The sequence below is a fragment of the Lutra lutra genome, chromosome 1 (assembly GCF_902655055.1).
Source record: "Lutra lutra chromosome 1, mLutLut1.2, whole genome shotgun sequence".
NCBI classification, from domain to species: Eukaryota; Metazoa; Chordata; class Mammalia; order Carnivora; family Mustelidae; genus Lutra; species Lutra lutra.
Window position 1 is genome coordinate 170,719,711 of NC_062278.1, and position 26,802 is coordinate 170,746,512.

General features: G+C 52.5%; 1 protein-coding gene across 12 annotated transcripts in view; it reads left to right on the forward strand.

Annotated features, from left to right (window-relative positions):
* The window catches only part of ATP2B2 (ATPase plasma membrane Ca2+ transporting 2), a 367,245-nt gene that overhangs the window by 328,098 nt on the left and 12,345 nt on the right, over positions 1–26,802 (forward strand). For all 12 annotated transcript variants that reach the window (XM_047744719.1, XM_047744729.1, XM_047744794.1 and 9 more), the window contains 9 exons: positions 6,532–6,773; positions 7,887–8,121; positions 16,357–16,536; positions 16,725–16,812; positions 19,827–19,933; positions 20,373–20,564; positions 23,139–23,352; positions 25,040–25,251; positions 25,410–25,517. In XM_047744719.1, the coding sequence (XP_047600675.1) occupies positions 6,532–6,773; positions 7,887–8,121; positions 16,357–16,536; positions 16,725–16,812; positions 19,827–19,933; positions 20,373–20,564; positions 23,139–23,352; positions 25,040–25,251; positions 25,410–25,517 (1,578 nt within the window). The remainder of the gene's footprint in view (positions 1–6,531; positions 6,774–7,886; positions 8,122–16,356; positions 16,537–16,724; positions 16,813–19,826; positions 19,934–20,372; positions 20,565–23,138; positions 23,353–25,039; positions 25,252–25,409; positions 25,518–26,802) is intronic.

Genomic DNA, 26,802 nt, shown 5'->3' on the forward strand with positions numbered 1-26,802 from the left:
TGGGTGATGGATGGGTAGATGGATGGATGGGTGGATGATTGAATGGATGAGTGGATGAGTAGATGAGTAGATGAGTATGTGGGCAGTGGATGGGTGAATATGAATTAATAAGATCCTCAGGACAGGACTATCCCTATGTTCTACTTCCCTGTTCTTGTGGCAGCAAGAGGTAGGAGTTGGCCCCCTCTCTGTCCCATGGCCAACACCAGTGCTCTGTCGCTTCCTCCAGCATACTGAGCTACTTCTGCAGCTGCCTCCAGCTCCCTAGTCTATACTAATCTAGAGACCTCCCAATTAGCTAGCACCTTTCATTCTTAAAAAGCAAAAACAGAAAAACAACCTACTTGAGTATTTCTAGTGTAGTTTGTATGGGCATCATCTCCATGGACTCACAGGTCTTAGAGACCCTCTGGTCCAGCACCCTCACTTTACTCTGAGACCCAGATTTAGGAAGGGACTTGTCCCAAATTTCCCTGTGGGCAACTGAAGCTGGAATGCAGATGTCCTGACACCTAGTCCAAGAAGCTGTAAGGTTTGGCTCTGAAGTCCAGCAAAACAAGGTTCAAACCTCATCTCCAGCACTTACAACCTGTGTGACCCCAAGCAAGTTACTTAATTCCTTTGAGCTTCTGCTTCCCAATCTGCAAATCTGTAAAGTGAATATATAATTAATCCTAGTTGCTAACATTCACTTAGCCAGGCTTGATGCTAAGAACTTACCCCCATGTAGCCCTTGTACAATGATCCCATGAAGTAGGTGACATCACATGTCTAATTCATAGATCAGACACCAAAGCTGGGAGAAGTGAAAAACCATGCTTGGAGTTCCAGAGCAGATAAGAGGCTGAGCCAGGATTAGAACCCAACCCAGAGCCCATGCAGCTCACCAGCCTTTCCTGCCTAACTCATGTGGCTGCACCTTTGCCTGGAGACCGCTTCAGAGCCACTGTGAAGGTCAGATGAGAAAATATGTATGTCCTCGCACAGTGCCTGACAGGTAGCAAGCACTCAGGCCACATTAGTTATTTCTCTTATAACTTCTATTATTATTCCCAAGCCATATCCTCTGTTGTTTATTTTGCCAGTCCCTGTCTTGCCTGACCCTCCACCTCCCTTCCAGGGAATCAGGGCAAATAGGACCATTCCCATCTTGCAGCTAAAAACACTGAGTGTAGAAATATCAAGAAAGCTGCTCAGGATTGCTCCTGACCGCCAAGAGGCTGATTTGGACCCAGAGAATTCCAGAGGAGTTTACCAAGCAGGCAAGGGCATTCCAGGCAGGGGCACTTTGCTGCCAAAGCCTGGAAACCTGACGATGTCTGGCTCATTCAGGTGATCTGTGGCCTGAGCACTTCTCTGGGGCTGGAATAATGAGAGCCAGGACTGGGGGGTGTGGGGGACAACTAGGTGGCATCTGATAAGCCCTTAAAAGGATTCTGTTCACGGCACTCAGGAAAAGCAGCCCAGGCACGTGTGGAGAGTGGTGTGAGGCCGAGGCTGCTGGCCAGGAGGCCTGGTAAAGTGGCCCAGGAACCCCATGCTCCATCCTTTCTGAGGATGACAGAACTTTCTTCCCTGTCTTATTTCAAATCATTAGGAACTAAACTTGCCCTCTGAGAGAAGTTATGTGAATCATCCTTGAGTCAGAAATTGCTCCCCTGCCACAAAAATCCTGGCACACCCTCAGATTTGCTCTGTTGTCTCCGACCCTTTGAACATCAGGACTTCTGCTCGCTCCTTCCCGTTGCCCTGCTGCTTCTCAGAACCACAGCTGCGCTTTAAGGTGGAAGGACCTCCTTCCTCACTTGTGAGGCCTTGTGCTTTCTCGGGAAAGCATTCTCCTTTCCCAACCGTGTATGTTCTGCCTGCTGAAACCACCCAAGCAGACCTTAAGTTCATGTTTTGTGAGACCTCTTTCGAAGTAGGTTGACACTGCAGTTAACATCTGAATTATTAAGCCGAGGATGGGGACTTGTGGAGCAGAATTGTTGGAAGTTCATGGCATATTTCTGAACACATACACTGTTGAGAGAAAAGTCTCTCTAGAGCCTCTGGAGTGGTTCAGGAGGAAGGAGCAAAAATGGGTTTCCTGGCAGGATGGTCTTCCTGAATAAATCAGCCATACTTCACCTAATTAGAAGCCCCAGGCCCTCACGGCACCTCATTCCTAAGCTGAGGTGGCCGTGATGCCACCTTACCCCAGGGAGCCCCAGTAATCCTCAAAGGCAGGAAGGAGCTGCTTAATTGTATTTCCCATGTCTTAGAACTTGGGCACTTAGAGAAGGACTCCAGGAAGCAGAGACCAACCTTGAACCCAGATCTCCTGGCTCCAAACCAGGGCTCCATTGAATATCCCAATGAGCCTCAAAGTCCCCAAGTCAAACCACACTCTGAGAGTGGGCTCCAGCCAAGCCAGGGCAGCCAAAAGGTGCAGAAAACTCAGGAGGTGACTTTGCGGGGTGCTAAGATGGGAAGGTGGGGTGGGCTATGGTTCTGGTAGATGAAATGGCAGGGGCCCGTGTGTTGAACTCAACAACTATTTCAGTTGTTTTGGTTTGTGTTGTTTTTGCAAACACCATCTCTGGGAGAAGAGTTTAAAGCAAATAGTCCCAAATGGGAAATTTGGATTTTTAACAGAACCGTTAATCCCTACATCACACCCTGTCACCCCACATGTGTCCAGGCACACACACACCACACACACCGCACACACCACACACACACCATGCACATGCCACATACCACACACCATCACACACATGGCATGCATATACGCACACACCTGCACACACACCACACATCCAATTAATTACACACACCACACACACCATGCATTACACCTACCATACCATGCACACCACACACATGCGCTGAACACACCACACACACACACCATGTACATGCCACACACCACCACACACACCATGCACATACACACATATGCGTACACACAACACACATACAATTGCATACACACGTCATGCAACTGCAGTCACACACCATACACAAACACACACACCACACACAACTGCATATATATGCACACCACACACATACAACTGCACACATACCACACATACAATTACACATACCACACACATATACAGTTACATACACACACCATACAACTGCACACACACCCCATATATAAACACACACACACACAACTGCATATATATACACACCATACACATACAACTGGACACACTATGCACATACACACCACGTGTGTTTACAGCTGTACACATACACAGCTACACTCACACACATCACACACATACAGCTACACACACACACTACACATACAATTACCCATAAAACTGCACACACCACACACAGACACAGCTGCACTGCTGAGCCTGGGAAGGTCCCCAAGGAGTCTGCTTTCTGGGAGTAGGTCTCCCCAGGGCGTCTCAGCCAGTCCTGCTGTCCTGGCCACTCACACTGATCTGCCTTCCCAGCCTCTGGGAAAGAACTCAGGGCTCTGCTGCCTCATGTACCTTGGGAGGCCTAGCACTGAGAAGCTCCTGGGGAGACAGGCCTTTAGAGGAGAATTCTGGAAGCCAAAGTTCCACCCCATCTGGCCTTCCACGGGCAGCCCCCCACATGGACAAGCACAGAATTACTTGTGTATTGTTTCCACAAATATTCACTGGTTACCCCATAGTGGGAGACAGACACATTTCCCCCCATCCCCTTGGACTCTAAATCAATCATCAACCAGTTCACTAGTTAACCAGAGATCTCCAGGGCTAGTGGAGACAGGAAGGACTCTGGGGAGAGCATGTGCTGTGGGCTCAGAGCCGAGAACACGGGAGTCAAATCCTAGCTGGGCCGCTGACTAGCGGTGTGAGCTCACGTCTCTGGGCCTCCCCGCACACAGCTGTGAAGTGGGAGCACTCTCACTGGCCTCCCCGGGCGCTGAGGGGGCACACCCCAACCATGCATGTGACAAGCCCAATAAAGGACAGGGCTGATCGACATTCAAACAGTGGCCGCTGCTGCTGTGGTTAAGCTGGTTGGTGGTTCATCTGGGCACAGGGGGTGGGGGCAGTGCCTGTTGAGGGGTGAGGAGGAGCGGGCTAGGCCACCAGAGAGGGCTACTTGGCAGAAAGTTGTTTTCTATCCGATCCTAGAAGCATCATCATATGGCACGTGCTACAGTTTACTATGCTGGGTTGTTTGGAGGGACTTTCTGGAGGTTTCTAAGCAGTAAAACACCTGTAACATCAAATGAACCATCTAAACTGTTTTTAAGTGGCATTAAGTACATTCCGGTTGTGCGACCATCCCCACCATCCATCCCAGAACTTTTCATCATTACAAACTGAAACTCTGTCCCATCAAGAACGAACTCCCCATCCCCCCCGCAACAACCAGCCCCTGGTCCCCACCATCCTACTTTCTGTTTCTATGAGTCTGACTCTTCTAGGCAGATGGTACATGTGGAATTCTACAGTGTCTGTCCTTCTGTGACTGGCTTATTTCACTTGTAATGTCCTCAGGGTTTATCCATGTGGTCACATGTGTTAGAATTTCCTTCCGTTTTAAGGCTGGTTAATACTCCCTTGTATGTCTGGACCACTCTTTATTTATCCATTTATTTGTCTATGGACACATGGATTGCCCCCACCTCTTGGCTTTTGTGAGTAATGGCGTCATGAACATGGGTATACAAATGTCTTTTGAAGTTCCTGCTGCCAATTCTTTCAGGGTGGGTGTGTATATATATATATCTCCAGAAGTGGAATGCTGGATTATATGGGAATTCCATGTTTAATCTTTTGAGGAACTACCATCCTGTTTTCCACAGCGGCTGCACCTTGTCACCTTCCCACCAACAGCACACAGAGCTGCGATTTCTTCACACGCTCACCAACACTTGTTTTCTGCTTTGGCTTTTTCTAGTAGCCATCCAAATGAATGTGAGGTGGTACAGGCTAGTTATGCTTCTTTTTTTTCTTTTTCTTTTTCTTTTTTTTAACTAGGTTTCCCACCAGCATTGAGCCCAATGTGGGGTTTGAACTCATGACCCTGAGAGCAAGATCTGAGCTGAGATCAAGAGTTGGAGGCTTAACCAACTGAGCCACCAGGCATCCCTAGCTGCACTTTGTTTTCATCTCATTTTTGCAGATGTTATTTATAACTTGTAGTTCTTCTAGTCATCATTCCTTCCTCTTGGCTCTATTTACCCCCCAGGACCCCAAACACGAACATGAATTTTCCTCTCAAAATTATGCCTAGTGGCAGCATCCAGCATTCCCAAAGGGCTCCATACAACAGGGAAATGTGTTGAATGAAGCTCTGCACTAGGAGCCAGGGGCCTGGGGACAGCCCCAGATCTGCCCCTTTGTAGGTCTGTGACCATGAGCAAGTCACTTCCCTGCCAGGCCTGCTTCCCGGCCATGAAAATGGAAACAATACCAACGCCTTAACTCCCTTACAGAATCAGAGCCCTAGAAATAAAAAGGCTCACGGAAAGTCTACAGCAATAGCAAAACTTCCGGGTTTGTCAAGATCTAGGAAAAAAAAAAAAAATCAAAAGAGAAAAGGGGTGGGCCCCTGCTTCATAGTATACACGTAGGCGAGCTCAAGTTCATGGAAACAAATTGAATTAATGTAGGAAGCAGCTCTGCCCCTTGCAACCATAGATTGTTTGAAATCCTTTTAGAGGAAAATTAAAATATTTCACAGAGGGTAATAAAATGCCGGGTATTTTGAAGGCATAACTGCTCAGCTCTCTTGGGCTAATAAGTAATTGGGCATTTTTATTTAAGTCCTCCATGTTGTCATTTTCTTTCATTAGTGGAGAGGGGACAAAAACTGTTGTGGAAAAGACATAAAATTCTGAAAATCACCAGAAGGTTAATTATAAAAATGTAGAAAAAGTTCAATGTAAGTAAAGAGGGGGTGCTGGATGGCTTAGTCGGTTGAGCGTCCAGCTCTCATTTCAGCTCAGGTCATGCTCTCAGGGTGGTGGGATTGAGGCCCACAATAGGCTCCTCACTGGGTGTGGAACCTGCTTAAGATTCATTCCCTCCCTCTCCCTCTGCCCCTCACCACTGCTCTCTTGCTTTCTCTGAAGTAAAAAAATAATAAATAAATCTTTAAAAATTAAAAAACAAACACATAGGATAATAATTCATGCCCCTTTTAAGACAGAGATTCTTTCTGGGACAAGGGGTGGATTCTGCAGACAAGGAGGGATACACAGGGGGACTCACTTTTATCTGTCATGTTTCCCTTCTCCAGAAAAAAAAATCTGAAGCAAATAGGGCGTACTGCTCAGGTCCTACAAAGCTGAATGGAGCGTACACGAGTGTTTCTTTTCTCATTCTCTATCCAGCTTGTAGGTGTTGAAAGAGTTCATAATTTTTAAAAAGCTGATCTTGCTTAATTGCTTTCATCCAAAGCCAGGACTGGGTCTGGGATGGAGAGGGCTGAGGGTGCGGGTGGCAGGAAAGGGGGCAGGCTGGCCCCGGGGTCTGAGAGGCAACCCCATGTGAGCCTCCCTGGCCTCTCTCCCCGCAGCCCCCAGAGAAGGAAGGAGCCCTGCCTCGGCAGGTGGGCAACAAGACAGAGTGTGGCCTGCTGGGCTTCGTGCTGGACCTGAAGCAGGACTACGAGCCCGTGCGCATCCAGATGCCGGAGGAGAAGCTGTACAAGGTGTACACCTTCAACTCCGTGCGCAAGTCCATGAGCACGGTCATCAAGCTGCCCGACGAGAGCTTCCGCATGTACAGCAAGGGCGCTTCCGAGATCGTGCTCAAGAAGTAAGCTCCACATGGCAGGGCTGGGCAGGGGGGACAGGACAGGGAGCCGGGGATCACCAGGTCGTGCTGTGCAGGCTGTCCTTCTGGCTGGGCTGGAGGGCCATCTGGCACCCAGAGGTGCCCTTCCCAATGTCCTGCAGCAGGACCATCTCCAGGAGCTTCCTCCACTATTTCCTCTTGAAACTCTACAGAGACCCCTCCCCTTCTCGTGCCTACATCACAGGATCACCAGGAAGTTCTACCTGCTGTCCCTGTTAAATCTCCCTCATTCCCTCAGCACAGAGATGATTGACGATAGTGATGTTCATTGTTAGCCAGTCAACTCCGGCTCCAGGTGCCAGAGAGAAGCCTGGGGAGCTAAGCAAGTCACTCCTGGTCCCTGGACCTCAGTTTCCCCACTCAAACCTTGATGGGATTGGTCTAGCCCAGTGGTTCTCAATCCTGGATACACATTGGAATCATCCCAGGAAGCTTTTAAAAAACCACTGATACAGGGCGCCTGGGTGGCTCAGTCACTTAAGTGTCCAATTCTTGATTTCCACTCAGGTCATGATCTCAGGGTCGTGAGATCAAGCCCTGCATTGGGCTCTGTACTGGGTGTGGAACCTGTTAAAGATTCTCTCTCTCCCTCAGCCCCTTTCCCCCAAAATAATAAAAACAAATTGGAACCTTTGGGGTAGGGCTCACACACGGGTCTTTATTTATTCGGTGTTCCCCCTAAGCCATTCTAATGTGTGAACAAGGTCCAGAACCACTAGCCTAGGTTTCATGCCCTCTGAAAACCATTTTAGCTGTGGAACTATTTTTTCAGATGAAATCTCATGAATATAAGACAGATCAAAGTAGACGTGCTCTTGCTGAATGGACTGGGGCAGATATGGCAAGAGGCTGCTTGATTTCTTTTTGGCTGGTCCTGATTTCATCCCAGTGTGGGGCCCAGGGGCCTGGACCAGCCCTGAAGCATTATGGGAGATGAAGTGGATGGATGCTGGATGACCAACCACAGCCAGCTGGGCATCACTGGGGACGGGGAGGGGAGCGAGAGCTGGTCAGACGGAGGACCCTTGGGCCCTTGGCTGGACCTTACCCAGCTCTCCCCTCGTCTGCCACCAGATGCTGCAAAATTCTCAATGGGGCAGGGGAGCCCCGGGTCTTCCGGCCCCGCGACCGGGACGAGATGGTGAAGAAAGTGATTGAGCCCATGGCCTGTGATGGGCTGCGCACCATCTGTGTGGCCTACCGCGACTTCCCCAGCAGCCCTGAGCCCGACTGGGACAATGAGAATGACATCCTCAATGACCTAACCTGCATCTGCGTGGTGGGCATCGAGGACCCCGTGCGGCCCGAGGTAAGCCCCCTACCAGCAGGCTTGGAGGGGCTGGGAGTCCAGCCTGCTGGCAAGCTAGTATAAGTTGCCTCATCTCCCTGAGCCTCCGTTTCCTGGTAGCATCCACAAGGCTTTCTCTTTACCTACTCCTAAACTCTCAGACTCCTGAGACCAGCATAGGCCACGTTGGCATCGGTCTGCTCAGGACATCAGGCAGCCAGCAGGCAGGCGCTGCTTTGCCACGGGAGCAGCCCTAGAGCCATCCACCCAACCAGAAACCTCCCCTTGATCCCAAGGGACAAGCATGAGGGCTGCCCTGCCTTAGCAGCCTCTTGCCCCACAGAAGCCAGGATCTCCTATAGCACAACCATAGGCATAGGTTCCAGGGTCCCCATAAAGGAGACACCCAGAAACTAAGTCACTGGTGTTCAGGAAAACCCCCAGTGTGATGTCACACAAGCAGGTAGAGTTCTGTCCATTCAGATCCAGTTTCCCAATCAATGTAGCCTAGCAGGCTTGCACAGTGACACAGCCCACAATCTCCCATTCTCAGATCTCCAGGGGCACAGGGCCAGGAAGTTACCCAAAGGTCAGACTCCCAGGCGGAAGAGAAGAGGGATGATAGCAAACCACCCCCCCACAAGAAGGACCCAGGAAGGTGAAATAGAAGGTGCACCTAAAGGAGTGCTCAGATCACACAGGTGTTCAGTCTCCTTTAGCTTCATCTGCCCTGGGCGGGAAGATGGAATTCAGTGCTGGGGTTCACAGGGTTGGGGGAGGATAGACATGGGTGCTGTCAGACTGCCCAGGCTGGAAAGGCTGTGGGAAGAAGAGAGGGCAGCCTCGAATCTCCAAAACATTGCTGTGGGCAGGCAGAGTGAGTCCTCACCCTGGGGGGCCCCAGAGGGCAGAGCCCAGGGCAGGCTGGCCTCCACATCATCGGAGGACTAACAAAGCTGCTGGGTCTAGGGCTGATTCCCAGGCCGGCGGGGACTGGGCCCACCTTGGTCTTGGCTGTGGAATTCGGTGATGGGGCCTCTCAGGGCCACCTTCCTCCACTGGAGGCAACTTCACTGTCCCCACTTGTCCTGATACCATTCTCTAGGGGCCTCTCATTGTTCCCTGCTCCTTATGGAGCCTCCACTTCCACTTCTTTCCAGTGAAAAGGGGTAGACAAGTGTTTTCCAAATTCCTAGTCCTGATGCTGTAAGAGTCTGTGTTCCAAAGACCAAATGAAACTAGAATGTCACAGATGTGGACTTTCACGTTTTTGTAGCAACAAGAGGTGTCGTCGAGAGTGTGAGCTCAGGCCTCAAACAGACCTGGGATCCTGAGTCTCAGCATTACTGGCTGTGTGACCTTGGGCCTGTTACATAACCTCTCTGAGCCTCTGTTTCCTCATCTGTAGACTGGGGATAATAATAGTATTCTCCACACATACACTTCCCAGGATACTATGAGGTGTCAGATCGTGTACATACCACAAACAGTCAGTGTCTGGCATGAGGTACATGGCCCTTAAATGGGGTTCCCTTCCTCTGTGCCCCTCCCCAGTAGTTCAGAACTCTGGACCCAGTGACAGGTAACAGCCCCTAACACAGAGCCTGGCTTATGGATTCATTCATTCCACACAATTAAGTGAGGAGTAAATGAATGAGAATGAACAGGACTTGAATACCAGTCTTCCAATACTATGCCTGGTACACATCTCACATGCTCACACCCTCCATAGACCTCCACAGACCTCTTCACTCCCACCCAGAGCCTAAAGCATCAAAGGCGATTTGTTGCCCAGGTGCTTGGCCATGGAACCAAATGTGTTTTCCTGCAGACTGTGTCTTTCCCTGGACAGACAGGCCATTTAGCAACCTCCCCATGGGATGCCCACTCATGACCTGCCACCAGTGGGTTCAGGCTTCCCATGACAGGCTATCTCCTTACCGGCACCAGGGACTAGTCTCCACATAGCAGATGGGGCCAGCCTGCGGCTCCCCTGTCCTTCTCATCCCCAGAGCTCCTTGCCCATCACTGCGCCTCAGAACCATCCCCAAAGTGGGGTGGAAAGCAGCATTGGATACATATCTTTTTTTGGTCATGACCTGTGCTAATAAGAAACATATTTTATATCATGACTCAGTAAGCACATACACTTAACCAAAATAAGGATGTCACAAAGTAATGTGATGCCCTTGTATTTTCTATTCTCTTCTATTTCTCTTTTTTTTTTTTAATGCTAGTCACCACCTCCTAAACTGATTTAACAATGCACTAAAGGGGCTGAGCTGCCGCTGACCTAGACCAAATGCCTCCCCCGGCCCCAGGGTGCAGGTGAAAACACTGAGGATAAGCAGGGACAATGAGTTTCCAGAAGTCTCGCTGTAAGTGGCTGAGCTAATCCAGATTAGAACAGGTTTTCTGCCTTCCTGCCCCAGGCCTTGCTCCTAGGTACCACAGAAATGAAAGGGTAAGGGGTTCTAAGTCAGGAGGGTGAGGAGAGGGAGGACAGGGCCTGAGAAGGGCTGAGCTGGGTCCTGGAATATTCCACTAATAGCATGATCATCCAGAGAAGCAGGCTTCAGGCACAGACTCCCAGCAGGGCTGGGAGCACTTTCATCCTGGAGAGCCCTGCCTTGGAGAAAGGGGGCCTGGATACAAGCCCCAGCTGTGCCACTCACAAGCCACTTCCTCCTCTCTCTGCCTTGGTCTTCTCATCTGTAAAATGGGAGGTTGACCCAGATGCTCTTCAGATCCCTGCCAAGCTCCAACATTCTGAGCTGGCTGACAGGTAAATCTCACCCTGACACCTTTCTTTGCTTCCGTCAAGTAAGAGCATCCTTGTTGGTAACTCCTCTCTGCCCTGGGCTCTCCCCCAGGATGTAGATTTGATGTCATAAGCTGTGTTGGGGAGCAGGAACTTACTAGGCTGACACAGCAGGGTCAAGACACATGGGTTCTAATCCCGCCCCAGCCACTCCCTCACAGAAGGCTTCAGGCACATCTCCTCCCTGGGTCTCAGTTTCCCCATCCGAACAATGAAAGAGTTGGACATTCCCAAGTGAGAGACACCAGCACGGTTGCTGGTGACGCTACTTGAAAGTATAAAAGCTCTGACTTGTCGATTCACCATTTCCTAGTGGGGTGGGGATGGCTTTTGATTTATTTGGGTTTTAAGCTGATAGATTTATACACATGGAGCCAAATTCCAATGGTTCAACAGACAAGGTGAAGTAGCCTCCCATGCTCCCCTCCCCAGGACCCCTGACTCCCGCCTCACAGGCAGCCACCGTCACTAGCTTCTGGGATGACCTTAGGGCAGTGTCTGTGCCTGCGGTTCAGGGCAGGCTCTCCCAGGCAATCCTGAGGCTGGCCAGAGCACAAAGGTCAGCCTGGGCCACTTGTGGGCTCCTACAAACATTTGCAGCAACTGCTGGAACACACACTACCCCCTCAGTTTCCCCATCTGTTGAGGGAATAAATGACGTTGCCTTCCTCCCTTGAGAAAACAGAAGACAGAACAGATCAAAACAGGCTTGCCGATCACCCCGCAGACACATACACGTTTCTTGGTGGGTACGTTTTCCGATGCCGCTTGAAGACACCGCAGATGAAGCCATGAGAAGAGCAGCAGCCTGGGATTCACCGGGTTATCCGGGGGTGTTTGGAGCCCTTGGAGTCACAGACAACGGGTGTCACCAGAAACAACAGATGTTTAAAAGCCTTTATTTAATGAAAACAGGAAGCGCCCATTATCTGGCTGGTTTTCCTCCGTGAGAAAAATCTTGGATAATTTTAGCAAATGAAGGAATTTTTTTTTCATTTTACAGCAATTTTGTCTATGTGGAAAGTATATTTCCGCCAGATCGGTGCCTCGGTGGCTTGGGTCTTAATCATCCCTGGCTCCTCAGTGTCCAGACCAGTGAAATGTTCAGTAGCTGTTTGTCAAATAAATGACCTAGTGAGCAGTACAAGGAGAGGCTGAGTGTAGTTTAAGGAAGCACCCCATTGGGCTGGAGGAATCCAGAATGGTTTTATGAGTAGGGGCATTTCATCTGAAAGGGGGAGAGACTCCCAAATTAAGGGAGAGAGGGCATTCTAGGCAGAGGGTACAGCTTGGGCAAACGCAGACAGGTGAAAGTCTAGTGAATACCGTGGACTTACGAGAGAAATGGGAAGGAGGGGAGCCTGGAGCTAAATTGGGAAGAGTAGTCATGTCCCCACCCAAATCCATTCACCAGGCCAGGCTTTGAGGGATTTCAGCAGAGAGATGTTTCATGATGACCCGTGTGCCCTGTGCCAGGCCTCTGGATGTGACCTGAGCAGTCGGCGGTCCCTGCCTTCCAGAGCCCACAACCTAGTGAAATGCCCAGTAAAAGGGGACGAGTAAGTAGACCCATAGCACGTGAGAGTGTAAAGCCAGACTGAAGAACAACAAAGACGTCTGGCTACAGGGTCCACTGCCCAGTAAGGGAGGTGGCTGAGGCAGCCCTTAGGGGTGTCCAGGTCCATCTGGAATCCCCCCTACAGGCAGGTCACAGGCCTCTAAGGTACCTGACCCAGGAATCGTGGTGGCATGGCCACACCATTCCTCCACCCCAAACAAATGGCTGCCCCTCCCTGTCCCCAGATGCCAGGTGTGCCCCACCCCCCACTACATCTGTATCCACACCCTCGACATCCCTCCCCATCTCCTGGAGCAGAAAGAACAAGGAAGAAAGACCATGGTCAAGTGCATTGCCAGCCATCCTACCCCCACCACCAGCATATACTGTCCCAGGCTTGGTACCATTTGCCCTTGCCACAGCATCACCTAGCCTCATCCCCACTTTACAAGCCAACACTCAGGTGGATCCCCAGGGCAAAGCCCAACCCAGGCTTTTGGTCCCTAAACCCTCTCTCCCAGGGGCAGAGAAACCTCCACCACACAGAGGAAAGGGTGGGAGCCAGAAAAATTAGCTGCCTCTTTTTTCTCCCTGAGCCAGCTTATTTTGGGGAGCCCTAGAGGGTGGGGATTCCAAGCAGGCAGATTTCAGCTCCCTGAGACAGCCTTGAAAGCATTAGTCTTTATAGAACAGGGTTCCAGTCACCTCATTCCCAGCTCAGAACTTATCATGGCTCCCAGGCCTAGTACTGAGCCCCTGATTCCAGCACCTTCTGACTGCAGGTCCTTCTCCAGCTTCATGCTTCCTGGCTCCTGCCTCACATCCTCCTCAGCCTCACCCCCTCCAGATCACCTGCCATGTCCTTTCTACAGCACCCTTCCCAACTTCTCTGCCAGTGCCTCTCATGGGGCACTTCTCTGTGGCCCAGGCCACAATGAAGCAGTCATCTGTGTAGCCCCAGCCTGGGCAGAGTGCCAGGCACCAGAGCCTCAGTTAGTGCTGACTGAACAGAAGAAACTCAAACATCCCCCTTTCCAGGAAGCTTTCCCAGATTTCTCCTCTCCCTCTATTTCCTTCTGAAGGAATGGCACCCTCCTCTGTGCTCCCAGAGCCCTTTGTACAGAGATCTTTACCAAAGACCCTGCCTCCTATGAGAGTATAGGCCAGACCCAGAGCACCTGCTCTCATCTGAAAGAAGAATGATTATGTGAAAGGATAGAATAGACTTGTTCCCCTATGGAGTGGTCAGCCTTGGAAGGAGTGAGTACCCCAGGATCCGAAGCCTGCAAGCAAAGGCTGGCTGGCCATTTGTGGGATGCCTAGCCAGAGATCTGGGCAATGAAAAGAGTCAGAGTCATGACCTGAAGTCCCTTCCAACTCTAAGAGCCCAAGTATCTTTGAATCAAACATAACCTGAATTATTCCTTTGAAGGCAGGAGCCAGATAAGGTGATGTCCCCAAAAGAGCAGTGACTCTTTCCTTTCCTCTGGAAAAGGAGACAGCAGGGGGCTGCAGTCTGGGTTACAGACACTGTGAGGACATCAATAAATTACATAAGCAGGATGTTGGACATTCTACATCCCCACTCCCTCTGGGTCTGTAAAAAGAGGTCACATTTGCCTGTGTGAGCCGCTGCTGTGGCATGAAGCAGAGGCCTTGTTCACGTGGTCCCCAAGCCCCAAGTGGGCACCAGAAGCCAGAAATGCACCCAGAAATGCACCCAGAGGAGACCTATGGTCAGCTTATCCTGCTCCAGCCCTCGTAACACAGAAATCACTACCTGTCACCACAGCTGGTCTCTGATACAGTTCTGGGAGCCAGAGGGGACTCCTGGCCTTACTTAGTCTAGAGCCGGCCTCTTCGTGGCATTTGTTCCTTGCTCTGCCATGAGATGGCCATGCTCAGGAGTCTTGATTTTCTCTACAAGCAGCAGAGGGGAGCCCCTGAAGGAGAGTGACACCCAGGCTGAACTTTAGGCAGGTCGCCCACTGGTGGTCAGGTAGGGGAATGATGGAAGAGGGGCAAGGCCAGAGGCAGGGAGACTGAGGAGGGGCTGGGCGGTGACCCCGTATTGGAATGGTGGTTCTCTGTGCTCACAGAACAGCAGGGTATGGGAGGGGCTGGGCGGTGACCCCGTATTGGAATGGTGGTTCTCTGTGCTCACAGAACAGCAGGGTATGGGAGGGGGCGGGAAGAGGCTAGAGATTTTCAAGATCAATCCTTGTTTTTAAAATTCCCAAGGGCAGGAAGGGGACCAGTGGGCAGGTGTTGTCCACAATCAGGTTATGAACCAATGTTCTAATTCTTTGAGTTTGCTGGGCTGCCATGATGAAGTAGCACAGATTAGGGGCCTCCAACAACAGAACTGGACTGCCTCACAGTTCTGGAGGCTGGAAGTCCAAGATCAGGGTGTTGGCAGGGTTGGTTTCTTCTGAGGGTTGTGAGGAAGAATCTGCTTCAGACCTTTTCCCCACCCCCAGTGGCCCCCCCCCAAGCTTACAGGGGTTTGCTGGGAATCTTCAGCATTTCTTGACTTGTGGCAGCAACACCCAATCTCTGCCTTCATCCTCATGTAGCATTCTCCCTGTATGTGTGTCTGGGTCCAAATATCCCCTCTTTATAAAAACCCCAGTCACATTGGTCTAGGGTTACTCTACCGACCTCATCTTGATTACCTTTATAAACACCCTATCTCCCAGTAAGGTCACATTCACAGGCAGTGGGGGGTTAAGAATTAAATATATTTGGGGGGGTGCAGGGGGGTAGGGCATGGCCATAGTTCAGCCTATAACAGTCTTCAGACCCTCTCAGCAGTGGCTTGGCAGAGTAGGAATGGGAATGAGCTCCCCAGGCACTGTGAAATGCAAGAGGAGTGGTAGTCAGACTCCACCTTTCCAAGCCTGAGATTCTAAAGTGCTTTGGTCTTCTTGTACAACTGGATTTTCTGCCCTTCATATGTCTTCTTCCACCCAAAGACATTTTGCAGCAAATAGCAAATATTACCTTATTATTTTATCATTGGTCACTGCCCATGGGTCAGAATCCCTTGTTCAGTTGGTCTGTGTTGTGTGTGAAGACCTGCAGCAGCTCCAGGCTGGTTTCTGCATCTTAATCACTGGGCAAATAAATCCACAGCTCTGCATAGGAGCAGGGGGATAGGGGGTGCCATGCGGGGCTTATCCTCTCCTGACTGGCTGCATCTGCTCTGGCCTGATTGGCCCAGGCATCAGTCTATCATTCATTACAGGCAGAGAGGACAGGAGGCAGTCCTTACTCTCTCATGTCAAGGTCCTATTTTACATTACGTATAATCATTTGTATTTATTCAAAGCCAGTATCACATTTTGTAAATGAAATTCTCCCAAATGCAGTGCCCCCACGCCCCCAGCCAAAACAAACAAACAACAACAAAAAAAAAACCTGAAAATGTGTGAACATATTTCTCACTGAGTTCACAGGAACTGTGCATGTGAATAAAGTAGGGACACATTCCTCTGTATAACAGTGTTCTAACCCCACCTGGGGTGTTACTGAGGACTTTCTCAAAGTCCTTGCCCCTAAGTCAGGATAGCCCGTGGTTTCATCTCAGAAGAGACCATCATAGTGTTAGGTGGTAGCTGCCTGGGACTCTGCTGAGAATTCTGAGACCACATCAGGGTTTAATCAGCAGATTCTGGGATTGATTAACAATGCTTGCCATGGACACAGGATGGAAGAAGAGGGTCTACATGCCATATGTGCTGTCAGCATCTCACAGTCATCAAGGCCCCTTCCACTAGAGCTGCTCATGAACAGGGCTCACTCTGGAATCCATAAGGGCAGTGAGGGCCTGCCCCAGGGGTGCTCACCTCCACTGCTCCTGCCCCCCCACGGCTAGGTCCCAGAAGCCATCCGCAAGTGCCAGCGGGCAGGCATCACCGTCCGCATGGTCACCGGTGACAATATCAACACGGCCCGGGCCATCGCCATCAAGTGTGGCATCATCCATCCTGGGGAGGACTTTCTGTGCCTGGAGGGCAAGGAGTTCAACCGGAGAATCCGCAACGAGAAGGGGGAGGTACTTGCCCAGCATATCTGTCAGAAGGATGAACTGGGGGGTGGAGGGTGCTGCCTGGGAGGCGTGGGGGCTACATGACTGTACGGAGGTCAGCCAATGTGCCACTCAGAGCCCCGTGACTTTGGGTGAGCCCCCTCCCTTCTCCAGACCTCATTTCTCTCTCTGACCCTTTCCGCATCCCTCTCCAGATTGAACAGGAGCGAATTGACAAGATCTGGCCAAAGCTCCGGGTGCTGGCTCGCTCCTCCCCAACAGATAAGCATACCCTCGTCAAAGGTAAGACTTGGGGGGGCAGTGAGGCCAGGATCCCCTCCTCTCCTGGTGCCTGCAGCTTCTTTCCAGGACAGAGGGTTTTTGCATGGGGCTCCCCACACCTGGCAACACCCTTGTCTCACCCTCACTGCCGTCCTGGGAGGCCCTCTAAGAGCCCTAGTGATCTGGAGAGGTTGTGAGTCTTCTCTCTAGTTTCCGCTTCTAGGAAGCAATGGGACTGGGTCTATGTCCAAAACTCTTAGCCTAAGGGTCGGATAGACACAGACATGTTGTGGTTGGCTGGTATAGTACCTTTTTTATGTTGAATTTGGATGACTTTGAACAGACTCTCCCCTCACATTCGAATCAGTCTTCCCTGCTCCTCAATGTCTGCCATCCAGGTGACTTCACTTCTTTATGTTCTCGGTCTGCCCCCAGAGCTTGTGAGTTTGAGACCCTTGGTCTTCCTGGTGTCTGAGGACCCCAACCAGCATCTGTAATGGGGACCCGCAGGGTGGGCTATCCTGGGAATAGCAGCCTGAGATATGAGGCCAAAATTAGCATCCTTCTCCTTCCTTGTCTTCCTCCAAAGAGAAGGCGTACCACCTGTTGAGCCCATGTAGGTGGCCAGGTGCTGGGCATTTTTAGAGTCATACAGCCCTGGCTTCAAGTCCTGGCGTGGCTGCTAACCTGTTGTATAGACTTCGGCAAGTCTCTCCTCTTCTGGGACTCAATTTCTCCATCTTTAAGATGGCCACCGAAGGGCAGGTTTCTGGCTGAGGTCATCCCTGGGGCATCTTGATTCCTCTCCCAAAATGCTGCCCAGGACATTAGTGGAGGCAGATCTGTCTTGGGGACAGAAACACAGCACCCCAGAATCACAGATACCAGAGCAGGAGGCACCCCCAACCCACCTCCATTTCTTCTTCAATGACTCATTCATTCAATTACTCATTCTCTTGATATGTGTTTTTGAAGTACCTACTAAGTGCCAGTTTGCCTGCTCTTGGCAAACATGGTCCTTCCCTCTTGGAATTCATGGTCCAGATTCCACCCAGCAGACATTAAATAGATTTCCTTGCACAGACCTAGAGGTTGTATTGGTGGAAGAGAAGGGTGGGGCCCTCTGTTAGCCTCTTATTCAGGCTAGGGATGGATGTCACATCATAGGCCATCGAAGGTGGGTTGAGGGTCCAGGAGAAAGGGCCTGTGTTTCAGGCAGGGCAGAGAACTGCACTGTGAAAGACCAGAGGCAAAGATTTCCAGACACCTTCAAGAAATAGAAAGAAGCTCACTTGGCCAGGCAGGAGGAAAACTCAGCGCCTTCCCTGCTCTGGAGGAGCACGTAGGAAAGCGGAGGGAACCAGGGGGAACAAAGGCATCAAATGCCCAGTAGACAGAGACTGGAGGCTGAGTGTTGGCCAGGAACTCGGACTGCTGCCAGCCAGGGGGAGCAGCCCAGGATGACTCCCAGAGCACATGGCCTTGGAGCTAGGCCTGAAGAGGGTGGAACTTGGACACATACAAAGGGCTAGGGGAATGTTTGGCGGCTACAAAGGCTTCTCAATTTGGGGACCTTTTCCCTCATCCCACAGATGCTACTTGCAACACAGAATAGGGAGAGACACATACCGGAGCTACAGTGATCTGATAAGGGCAGGTGAGGGTCCTCAGGGAGTCACAAGGACTTCCCCAGGAGAAGTGGCATCTAAGCTGAGACTACAGTTGTGGGACAGGCACAGCTAGCCAAGGGAGGAGCCCGGGCAGACGGGTGAGGGAGCCGGCTTTGCAGATAGTCATCCTGTGACTGGAGCACAGATTGAGAGCGGCCAGAGACAAGAGAAAATCAGAGAATGGGTGAAGCCTGACCACCAGGGATTTCGAACTTTCTGCTTAGAGCTAAGAACATGGATGTCACCCTGAGGCCACTGTGGGTAGTGATAGAATGACTCTCAGCTGGGGGGGAAGGGACAGGTCAGTCCTAGGGCGGGGGGGTCGAGAGAAATCCCAGTACTGCTGTGCAGAATGGACGGGCAGCCTGGGGTTGGTGGGGAGCAGGGGGGATGCTGTTGGCACAGGGGGTCGGGACAGAGAAAAATGAAATTGTTCCTGTGGGATCTTGGAGGGAATCTGCAGACATCAGTGACAGATGTGAGGTGTGGGGTAAGAGAGGCTCATGCCAAGAGTGACATTCAAATCTCTGTCCTGTGCATTAATATATCTTCTCAAACTCCACATGTGCCCAATGATGACACCCTTCACCTACTCTTTTCCACTGGCCCCAGCTCAGTGACCGGGCCACGTGCCATCTGTTTATTCTATTTGCTGAATATTTTCTTTTTATTTTTTCTTTTTTTAAAGATTTTATTTATTTGAGAGAGAGAATGAGAGACAGAGAATGGGGTGGGGATGGAGAGGAGCAGAGGGAGAGGGAGAAGCAGGCTCCCCCCTGAGCAGGGAGCCCTATGCGGGACTCCATCCCAGGACCCCAGGGTCATGACCTGAGCTGAAGGCAGATGCTGAGCCACCCAGGCTCTCCTGAATATTTTATTGAGGGTGAATGTCTGGAGAGAGGTCAAGGCCAGATGATGGATCGGGGGCCATTGGCAAATGGGACAGCCCAGGCCTCCTCAAGAGCGACTGAACCCCCAGGTAGAAGGTGCTGAAGGAGCAGATGGTGGGAGAAGGGAGGAGCTCCTGGAACCCAGGCAGAGAGAGAGGCGTTTCCAGCTGGGGTGGCTACCCGTGTGGCCAAGGGCTGCAGAGAGTGAGGAGGGTGCTGGAGAGACCATCAGGGCCCAGACCACAGAGGACCACCAGCCAGCACGGGGCTCAGGTGCCCAACATCCCCAGCAGGTGCCAGCAGCTGTGGGCAAGCCTGGAGCTGGGAAGAGCCACAAGAGCGGGGAGGTAGGGCAGGGGCCAGAGAGGAGGCTGGGCCTGGCCTGGGGTCCTCCCAACAATCAGGGCCATCCCCAGGCTGCCTCTGGCCCACAGAGTGTCCCAGGGCCCTGACACACTCCTGCCCTGCCCCACAGGCATCATCGATAGCACGCACACTGAGCAGCGGCAGGTGGTGGCCGTGACCGGGGACGGCACCAACGACGGGCCTGCACTCAAGAAGGCTGATGTGGGCTTCGCCATGGTAGGGGCAGCTGGCAGCGGGCCCCAGGGTGGGGACTAGCAGGAGCTCCCAGGCAGGGGGTGTGGGCAACACAGCCTCAGACTGGCTGTGTGGGACCCCCGGTTCACACTCAGCTCACCCACCATCTACCTCACATGCCCAGTGCTCTCAAGGCTCAGCCTGGCCCCCAGGGTCTTCCTGGAAGGGTGGAAGAGGGCTCCCTGCCATGATGGCTGTGGGAGAGGACGGGCTAGGGAAAGGCTTCCTGAGGGCAGAGTTGGCCTCAGGGCGCTGGGGCTGGGAGGAGAACATGCACACACACCCCGTGTGGTCTGGCCACGCTGGGCAGCTGGGAGTATGCATGTGCGTATAGGACTGAGGGTGTGCAGGGCATGAGAACAGCGTTACTTGAGCTGTGTACCACCACCCAGCCGCCGCACACAGGCTCCTGTCCCCACAGGGCATCGCAGGCACGGACGTGGCCAAGGAGGCCTCAGACATCATCCTAACAGATGACAACTTCAGCAGCATCGTCAAGGCAGTGATGTGGGGCCGCAACGTCTACGACAGCATCTCCAAATTCCTGCAGTTCCAGCTGACGGTCAACGTGGTGGCTGTGATTGTGGCCTTCACGGGTGCCTGCATCACACAGGTGGGTCCTGGGCGGGGGGGCACGGGCGCGGGGTAGGCGGGCAGGATGGGGCATGCCAAAGCCTGGGGGAGCCCCTACCAAGGACCAGGAGTTGCATCACAGACCTCAGGCGCAAGCACCAGCCCAAGGAAATGAAGCTCAGCTAGGTGAGGGGCTGGCCCAGGGTCATCTGGCAAATAGGAGACGTCAATCATCACCCACATGGCTGCCTGACCCAGTCACAGACCTGGTCCTCTCTCCAGGAGGCAGAAGAGGTCATCCTCGAAGAAAGGCAGAGCCCCCAAAGGGAGGCAGGGGCCAGGCAGGGCCCATGAGGGGATCAGGCTACCAGCTGGGGGCAAGGGACCGGCAGGGCCTATGGGGGGCTTAGTTCCATCAGGAGTGTGGCAGAAGACACCTGTTTCCCTGGAGCTCTGAGGCCAGGTTGGGGCTCTTTGTCACTAGAAGAGGTAGTTGTCTGTCAAGATTACCATCTGGGGCCCCATCCCAAGCTCAGGGGAAGCCAGCCAGCAGGCCTGAATGTCTTCAGCCTCACTGTTTCCTTGCCCAGCCCCATGAGGCAGAAAATATGGTAATCCCCATTTTACAGAAGCAGAAACTGAGTCTCAGAGACTGGACCAACCAGGGACCTGCCATTGTTCCTGCAGCCTCCTGCTTTCCCCTCGGGGCTGACAGCCTGGCCTGGGGAGGAAAGGGCCAGTATTCTAAGGCCTCCTGTCAATCACATGGGTAGACAAGCTCCTATGCAGAGAGGAGCCCCAAAAGTCCAGAAGGCAGCACTTCTCCAGAGAGCTTTGTGGCCTTAGGAATGCTGCTCCCCTCTGCTGCATTCTGAGCCACTGGGGCTGCATGTGGCAGCAACCAGTACCATATTCTGAGAGTCAGAGCTGTGAGGTGGCTGGTGGGTTTCTCTGCTGAAAGGACCCACTCCTGGTCTGTGGATGAGAGACTCCCTCTAGTGGTGGCTCAGGGAACACTCCCACAGCACAGCCGCTCCTGCAAGGCTCCTTGGGGGACCCCACTGATGCCAGATGGGGAAACAGGTTCAAAGACTACCAGTTTTCCTAAGGCTTTAGATTGAGTTGGTGGCAGGACCATGCAGGACTTGATGGGGAGATGGGGGGCCCTGACCCCAAGGCACATGTCAACAGAGAAGGCTGATGAGCAGGAAAAAGGTGCAGGACACAGGGAAGGTGGCTGCTCTGGGGCACAGGTGGGAGAGGCGGCCTGGAGGAAGGGGCTCTGATGAATCCAGGAGGTGAGTGAGTGTATGGGGAGCAGGCAGAGTGGGCCTTGGGGGCTGCACTAAGAAATGATAAAGGGGTGAAGAACTGCTTAGTGTAGGCTACTAGGCTTACAGGGTCAGTGGGCTTCCTGAAGGAGGTGTTCCACCATGGATGAAGCTAACACCAGAGGGGGAGGCCTGGGCTGGAGAGAGGGTGACACTAAGGAGAGGTGGGCAATGCAAGCCAGGGGGACAGGTGTGGAGAGGAAAGCAGGGCTAAGGAAGGGGCCGTCGGGGGCACAGAGTTAAAAGACTGGGGAAGAGGAGCCCTGAGGGAGAGGGAAATGGAATGTTCAAGGAGGAGGAGGAGGGCCAGGAGAGTGGGGTCAGGGGCCAGGAGGAAACTGTGGCCAAGCGAGGCAGGGAGGTCAGTGAGAGGAGGCTGGAAAATGTTTCTCTCGACTGGTGACAGGAAAGGTGCTGGTGACCTTGGAGAAGGGGATTCGGGGGACATGGACAGGCCAAAGTCTGGCTGCCAAGGACAAGATACTTGGGGATTCAAGGGGACAGTTGATCAGCTCCTCGAGGCAGTGTGCCCCACATGATATGATTGTGCACTGAGCGGTATGACCATATAATCCCAGTCTCAGCCAGAGAGAGACATGGAAGGATCCATACCAGAATGTGAATGGTGGTCGCCTATAAGTCACAAGATCACTGACGAGTTTCAGCTTCCTCTGTTATTCCCTACTAACCTGAATTTTCTACCATGGATGTATGTTATTTCTGGAATCATAGATACACACAATAATTGCTTAAGGTAAAGTGGGATGATGAGGTAAGAAGGAACTGGGTGTTAGTAACAAGGGGACAGGTGTCATAGGCACTGTTGGTGGGACAGCAGAGACCAGAGCCACGTATAGTGGAGGGGAAAACAGCAGCGGGAGGCTGAGAAGACAGGATGTGTGCTGAAGACGGGAGAGAGCTTGGCCTTCGCCAGGAGAGATGTGTCCATGGGGGCTGAAGGGACGGACAGCACATGGTGGGGAAGTGGGTGAATTTACCAGAAGGCAAGGAGCTGCTGACCATCAGGCCTAGAAGACTCAATTTTCTCCTTGAGGGAGAATGGTGGGCAGGTCTAGGCTGTTCTTCAGGGAAGGGAAGGCCCAGCAAACCTGCGGGGTGCCTGTTCAGGAGCCCAGCGGACAGGCCAGCTGAAGGCAGACCCACTGGGCAGAGCCAGCTCAAGACACCAGCAAGAAGCTGCTGAGGCCCACACCCGGCCCTTGGTAGCAGCAGGTGCGGCCAGCCTCCCCCGTGACAGCCTCCCCCACCACTGCTGTCCCCAGGACTCCCCTCTGAAGGCCGTACAGATGCTCTGGGTAAACCTCATCATGGACACGTTCGCCTCGCTGGCACTGGCCACGGAGCCACCCACCGAGACGCTGCTTCTGCGGAAGCCATATGGCCGCAACAAGCCCCTCATCTCACGGACCATGATGAAGAATATCCTGGGCCACGCCGTCTACCAGCTCACCCTCATCTTCACCCTGCTCTTTGTTGGTGAGTCCTCCACCAGCCCACCTGGGACGCCCCAGCCTGGACCTGGCGTTCTGGAGTCACACCCGCCCTCTTCTCTGCCAGTGAAGTTATAGGGGCCCGGTGCCAAGCAGTGAGTTGCTCAAGCTCACATAGCAAGTCTTGCGCAGAGCCGGGCCCTGTCTCAGATCTGGCCAACCCCAAAGCCAGGGCTCTTCCACCAATGACAGCTCCAGGCACGGAGTACACACTAGGCAAGATGGCACCCAGGTGCTGCTCTCTGCCCCTCACAACTGCCCTGGAGGGGCCTGAGGCTCTGGCCCCTTCCCTGACCCATTCCTGCACCTCTCTGGGCCCCGTGCAGGCACCCTCACTGACCCCTCCTCGGGGAGGGAACAAACACCTGCAGAGCCGCCCATGATTTCCATAGCATTTTCCTTTAGGCTGCTTGCTTCGTTTAGGTCTTCCCCACACTCAGCCAGGCAGGCGCCTGTCCTCATCATGCGTTACAGGGAGTGCCCGGAGGCACACAGTGGTGAGGGGACCTGCCGCCGGACTGAGGAGCCTGGCTAAAGACTGGGCCTGGATCCCTCAGGTGTTTCAGAGAGGATGCAGGCAAAGCCTACCCCTGGGTCACAGAGAGGCCCAGTGTGGGAAGGGGCTGGCTCACAGTCACACAGGGAGTCGGGGCCAGCCAGGAGTCCCCAGCCTGGGCAGGGCCCCTCCACGTGAAAAGCTGGGCTTTCAATGCCGACGGGCACTTGTCCTCAAGGTCTAGGGTACAGATGTGGGTTGGGCATGGATCCTATGGCTTAAAGGGAAGTCCTCTTACATAAACTTGGAAGGTGATACATTGGCAGGACTATTGTCAAAGTTATCTTTAGAGTCTTCAAAGAAGCCGTGTGAATGCAAAACTAGGAGAGAAGGCTGCCAGGTAGGGGAGGAGAGGGGGACAAGTTCCTGGTTTATTTGCTGGCTTCCCCCTTGAGCACCTACTCTCAGCGGCCTTGAATTCAGCTAGACACCTCACACTCAGAAAACCCCAGAAGGCCTCCTGGCACCTGCTGAGACAGCTTTGCCAAGAGACATAGGATAGCCTTGGGCCTGTCATCAGTGTGTGTCCACACAGCAACCCGGGGGCTATTCTCCACCCATCCTGTGATAACTCAAATACAAGAGAATGAGGCCATGGGACTGGAGCTAGCCTGGCCTAGAAGCCCCAGCCTCCACATAGCAATCGATATATCCTAGAAGAGCTCCAGAAGCTTCCAGGGGTCGCAGCAAGGGCCACAGTCAGTTACAAGAACCATCACTTAGAGGGGAGCCCAAGGCCATGGCCTCCCACCAGGGATTCTGGTTCACAACCCATTCTCCCAGTCTTCCCAGTCCAGATGAGTTTGCCAGCTGGAGGTCACTTTCATAAACAGCGTCACCTGACAGGACAGGTTAAGTCCTTCCACCTTTAACAGGTTTCCACAGAAAAGCAGAATAAAGTTCACCCAACGTCTCTCTCCCTAGAGAAGAAAGGGCTTTGTCATCTCTCCACGCACACTCGGGACCACCCAACAGTGCAGCCCCCCACCCCGGTATCCAGAGCGCCGCCTCTGTCTCCGCCTGACCCACCAGGCTGTGCAGAGGAGGCCCCCACTCAGGGCCCAGTGTCTCCCCCAGCGAGGCCCTCAGCCCCACTCCCGCCCTCTCGGCTTGGCAGGTGAGAAGATGTTCCAGATCGACAGCGGGAGGAATGCACCCCTGCACTCACCACCCTCAGAGCACTACACCATCATCTTCAACACCTTCGTCATGATGCAGCTCTTCAATGAGATCAACGCCCGCAAGATCCATGGCGAGCGGAATGTCTTTGATGGAATCTTCCGGAACCCTATTTTCTGCACCATTGTGCTGGGCACTTTTGCCATCCAGGTAGCCAGGCCCCCACCCAACCTGGGCCGGGGTGGGCAGTGAGCAGCCAGAGCCCCTTGGCTGTGCCCTGCGAGCCCAGACCCCTGAGTTGGCCCCTGACTCACTCTCTGTGTCTCTCCCCATCTCTCTCTGTCCCTGTGTGCCCCTTTGACCTCCAGATAGTGATTGTGCAGTTTGGGGGAAAGCCGTTCAGCTGCTCTCCCCTGCAGCTGGACCAGTGGATGTGGTGCATATTCATCGGACTGGGAGAGCTTGTCTGGGGCCAGGTAAGCTCCAGGGGGGTTGTAGGAGCTGGACCAAGAATCCTCCAGTCCCAAGAATGGGTCCTGACTCTGCCATGGACTTGGTGTCTGACCCTAAACAAGGCCCTCCCCATCTCTGGGCATCTGAGCAATGGGGGTTGGCCCAGGTCCCACATACTGGTCTTTAGGGTACCACCACTATGGTTTTTGCCTTATGTCTACATACCTCTGAACATATTATTTGTTTGATAGTTTCTTTCAATCAAACCAGTTTTTTTATTGAAATTTGTTTCAAATGGTAGCTTTATATTATTAACGTGATTAGAAAATCAGTATCATTTACCATAAAGAGAAGCTAACAAAATAAAATAATAACATAATGAGAGCAATGTTATTAAACTCAAACTCGATGTCATGGCCTGCAAAGGCTCAGAGCCTAAAGCCAGCTTGTTGTTTAAGAGGATAATTAGTAAGTGGTATGACACCAAGCAGATTCCTTAAGAGAGCTCCAAGGAAATGTAGGAGGAGTGAGCTCTGCCTTGGCTCTGAGTGATGCAGTGCTGGGTCTGACATCCTCTCCCACTTGGGGGAACCGTGGGCTGGATGCTCTGTGGGGGCCCTTCCAGCTGTGACCCAGAACATTCTCCCACCAGTTCCCTTCCCTACTTTTTTTTTTTTTTTAAGATTTTATTTATTTATTTGACAGAGAGAGATCACAAGTAGAGAGAGAGGCAGGCGGAGAGAGAGGAGGGAGCAGGCTCCCTGCTGAGCAGAGAGCCCGATGCGGGGCTCGATCCCAGGACCCTGAGATCATGACCTGAGCCGAAGGCAGCGGCTTAACCCACTGAGCCACCCAGGCGCCCCTCCCTTCCCTACTTTTGCCCAAATCCTAGGCATGTGTGCACACACGCGCACGTACACACACACATACACACAAACACACACCCCTTGCCAGCACTCACTACTTGCAGGCTGACCAGCATGCAGTGCTTGTTAGAAGTACCTGGAGCCGGATCTGGGTCAAAGGGTCTCTATTCCCAAGATACTCCATCTTCCAGCTAGTGGAAGCCCCAAATGGCCTGAGACATTGTCCTTGTCTTCAAGCTGTTCCAGGCTTGAGTGGAAAGTTGCAGTAGCAGAAATTAACTAGAAGATAGGAAGAAATTTTAGTTTCATCCAAAAGGTCCTTCTTGAAACTTTGGAGCTTCTTTGGAAAGTTGATAAACTAGATTTGACTTAGAGAGCCCATTCCCTGGGCACCCTCAGAGCCAGGCCATCTTTATCTGCCTGGCACCCACACCTTCAGGGA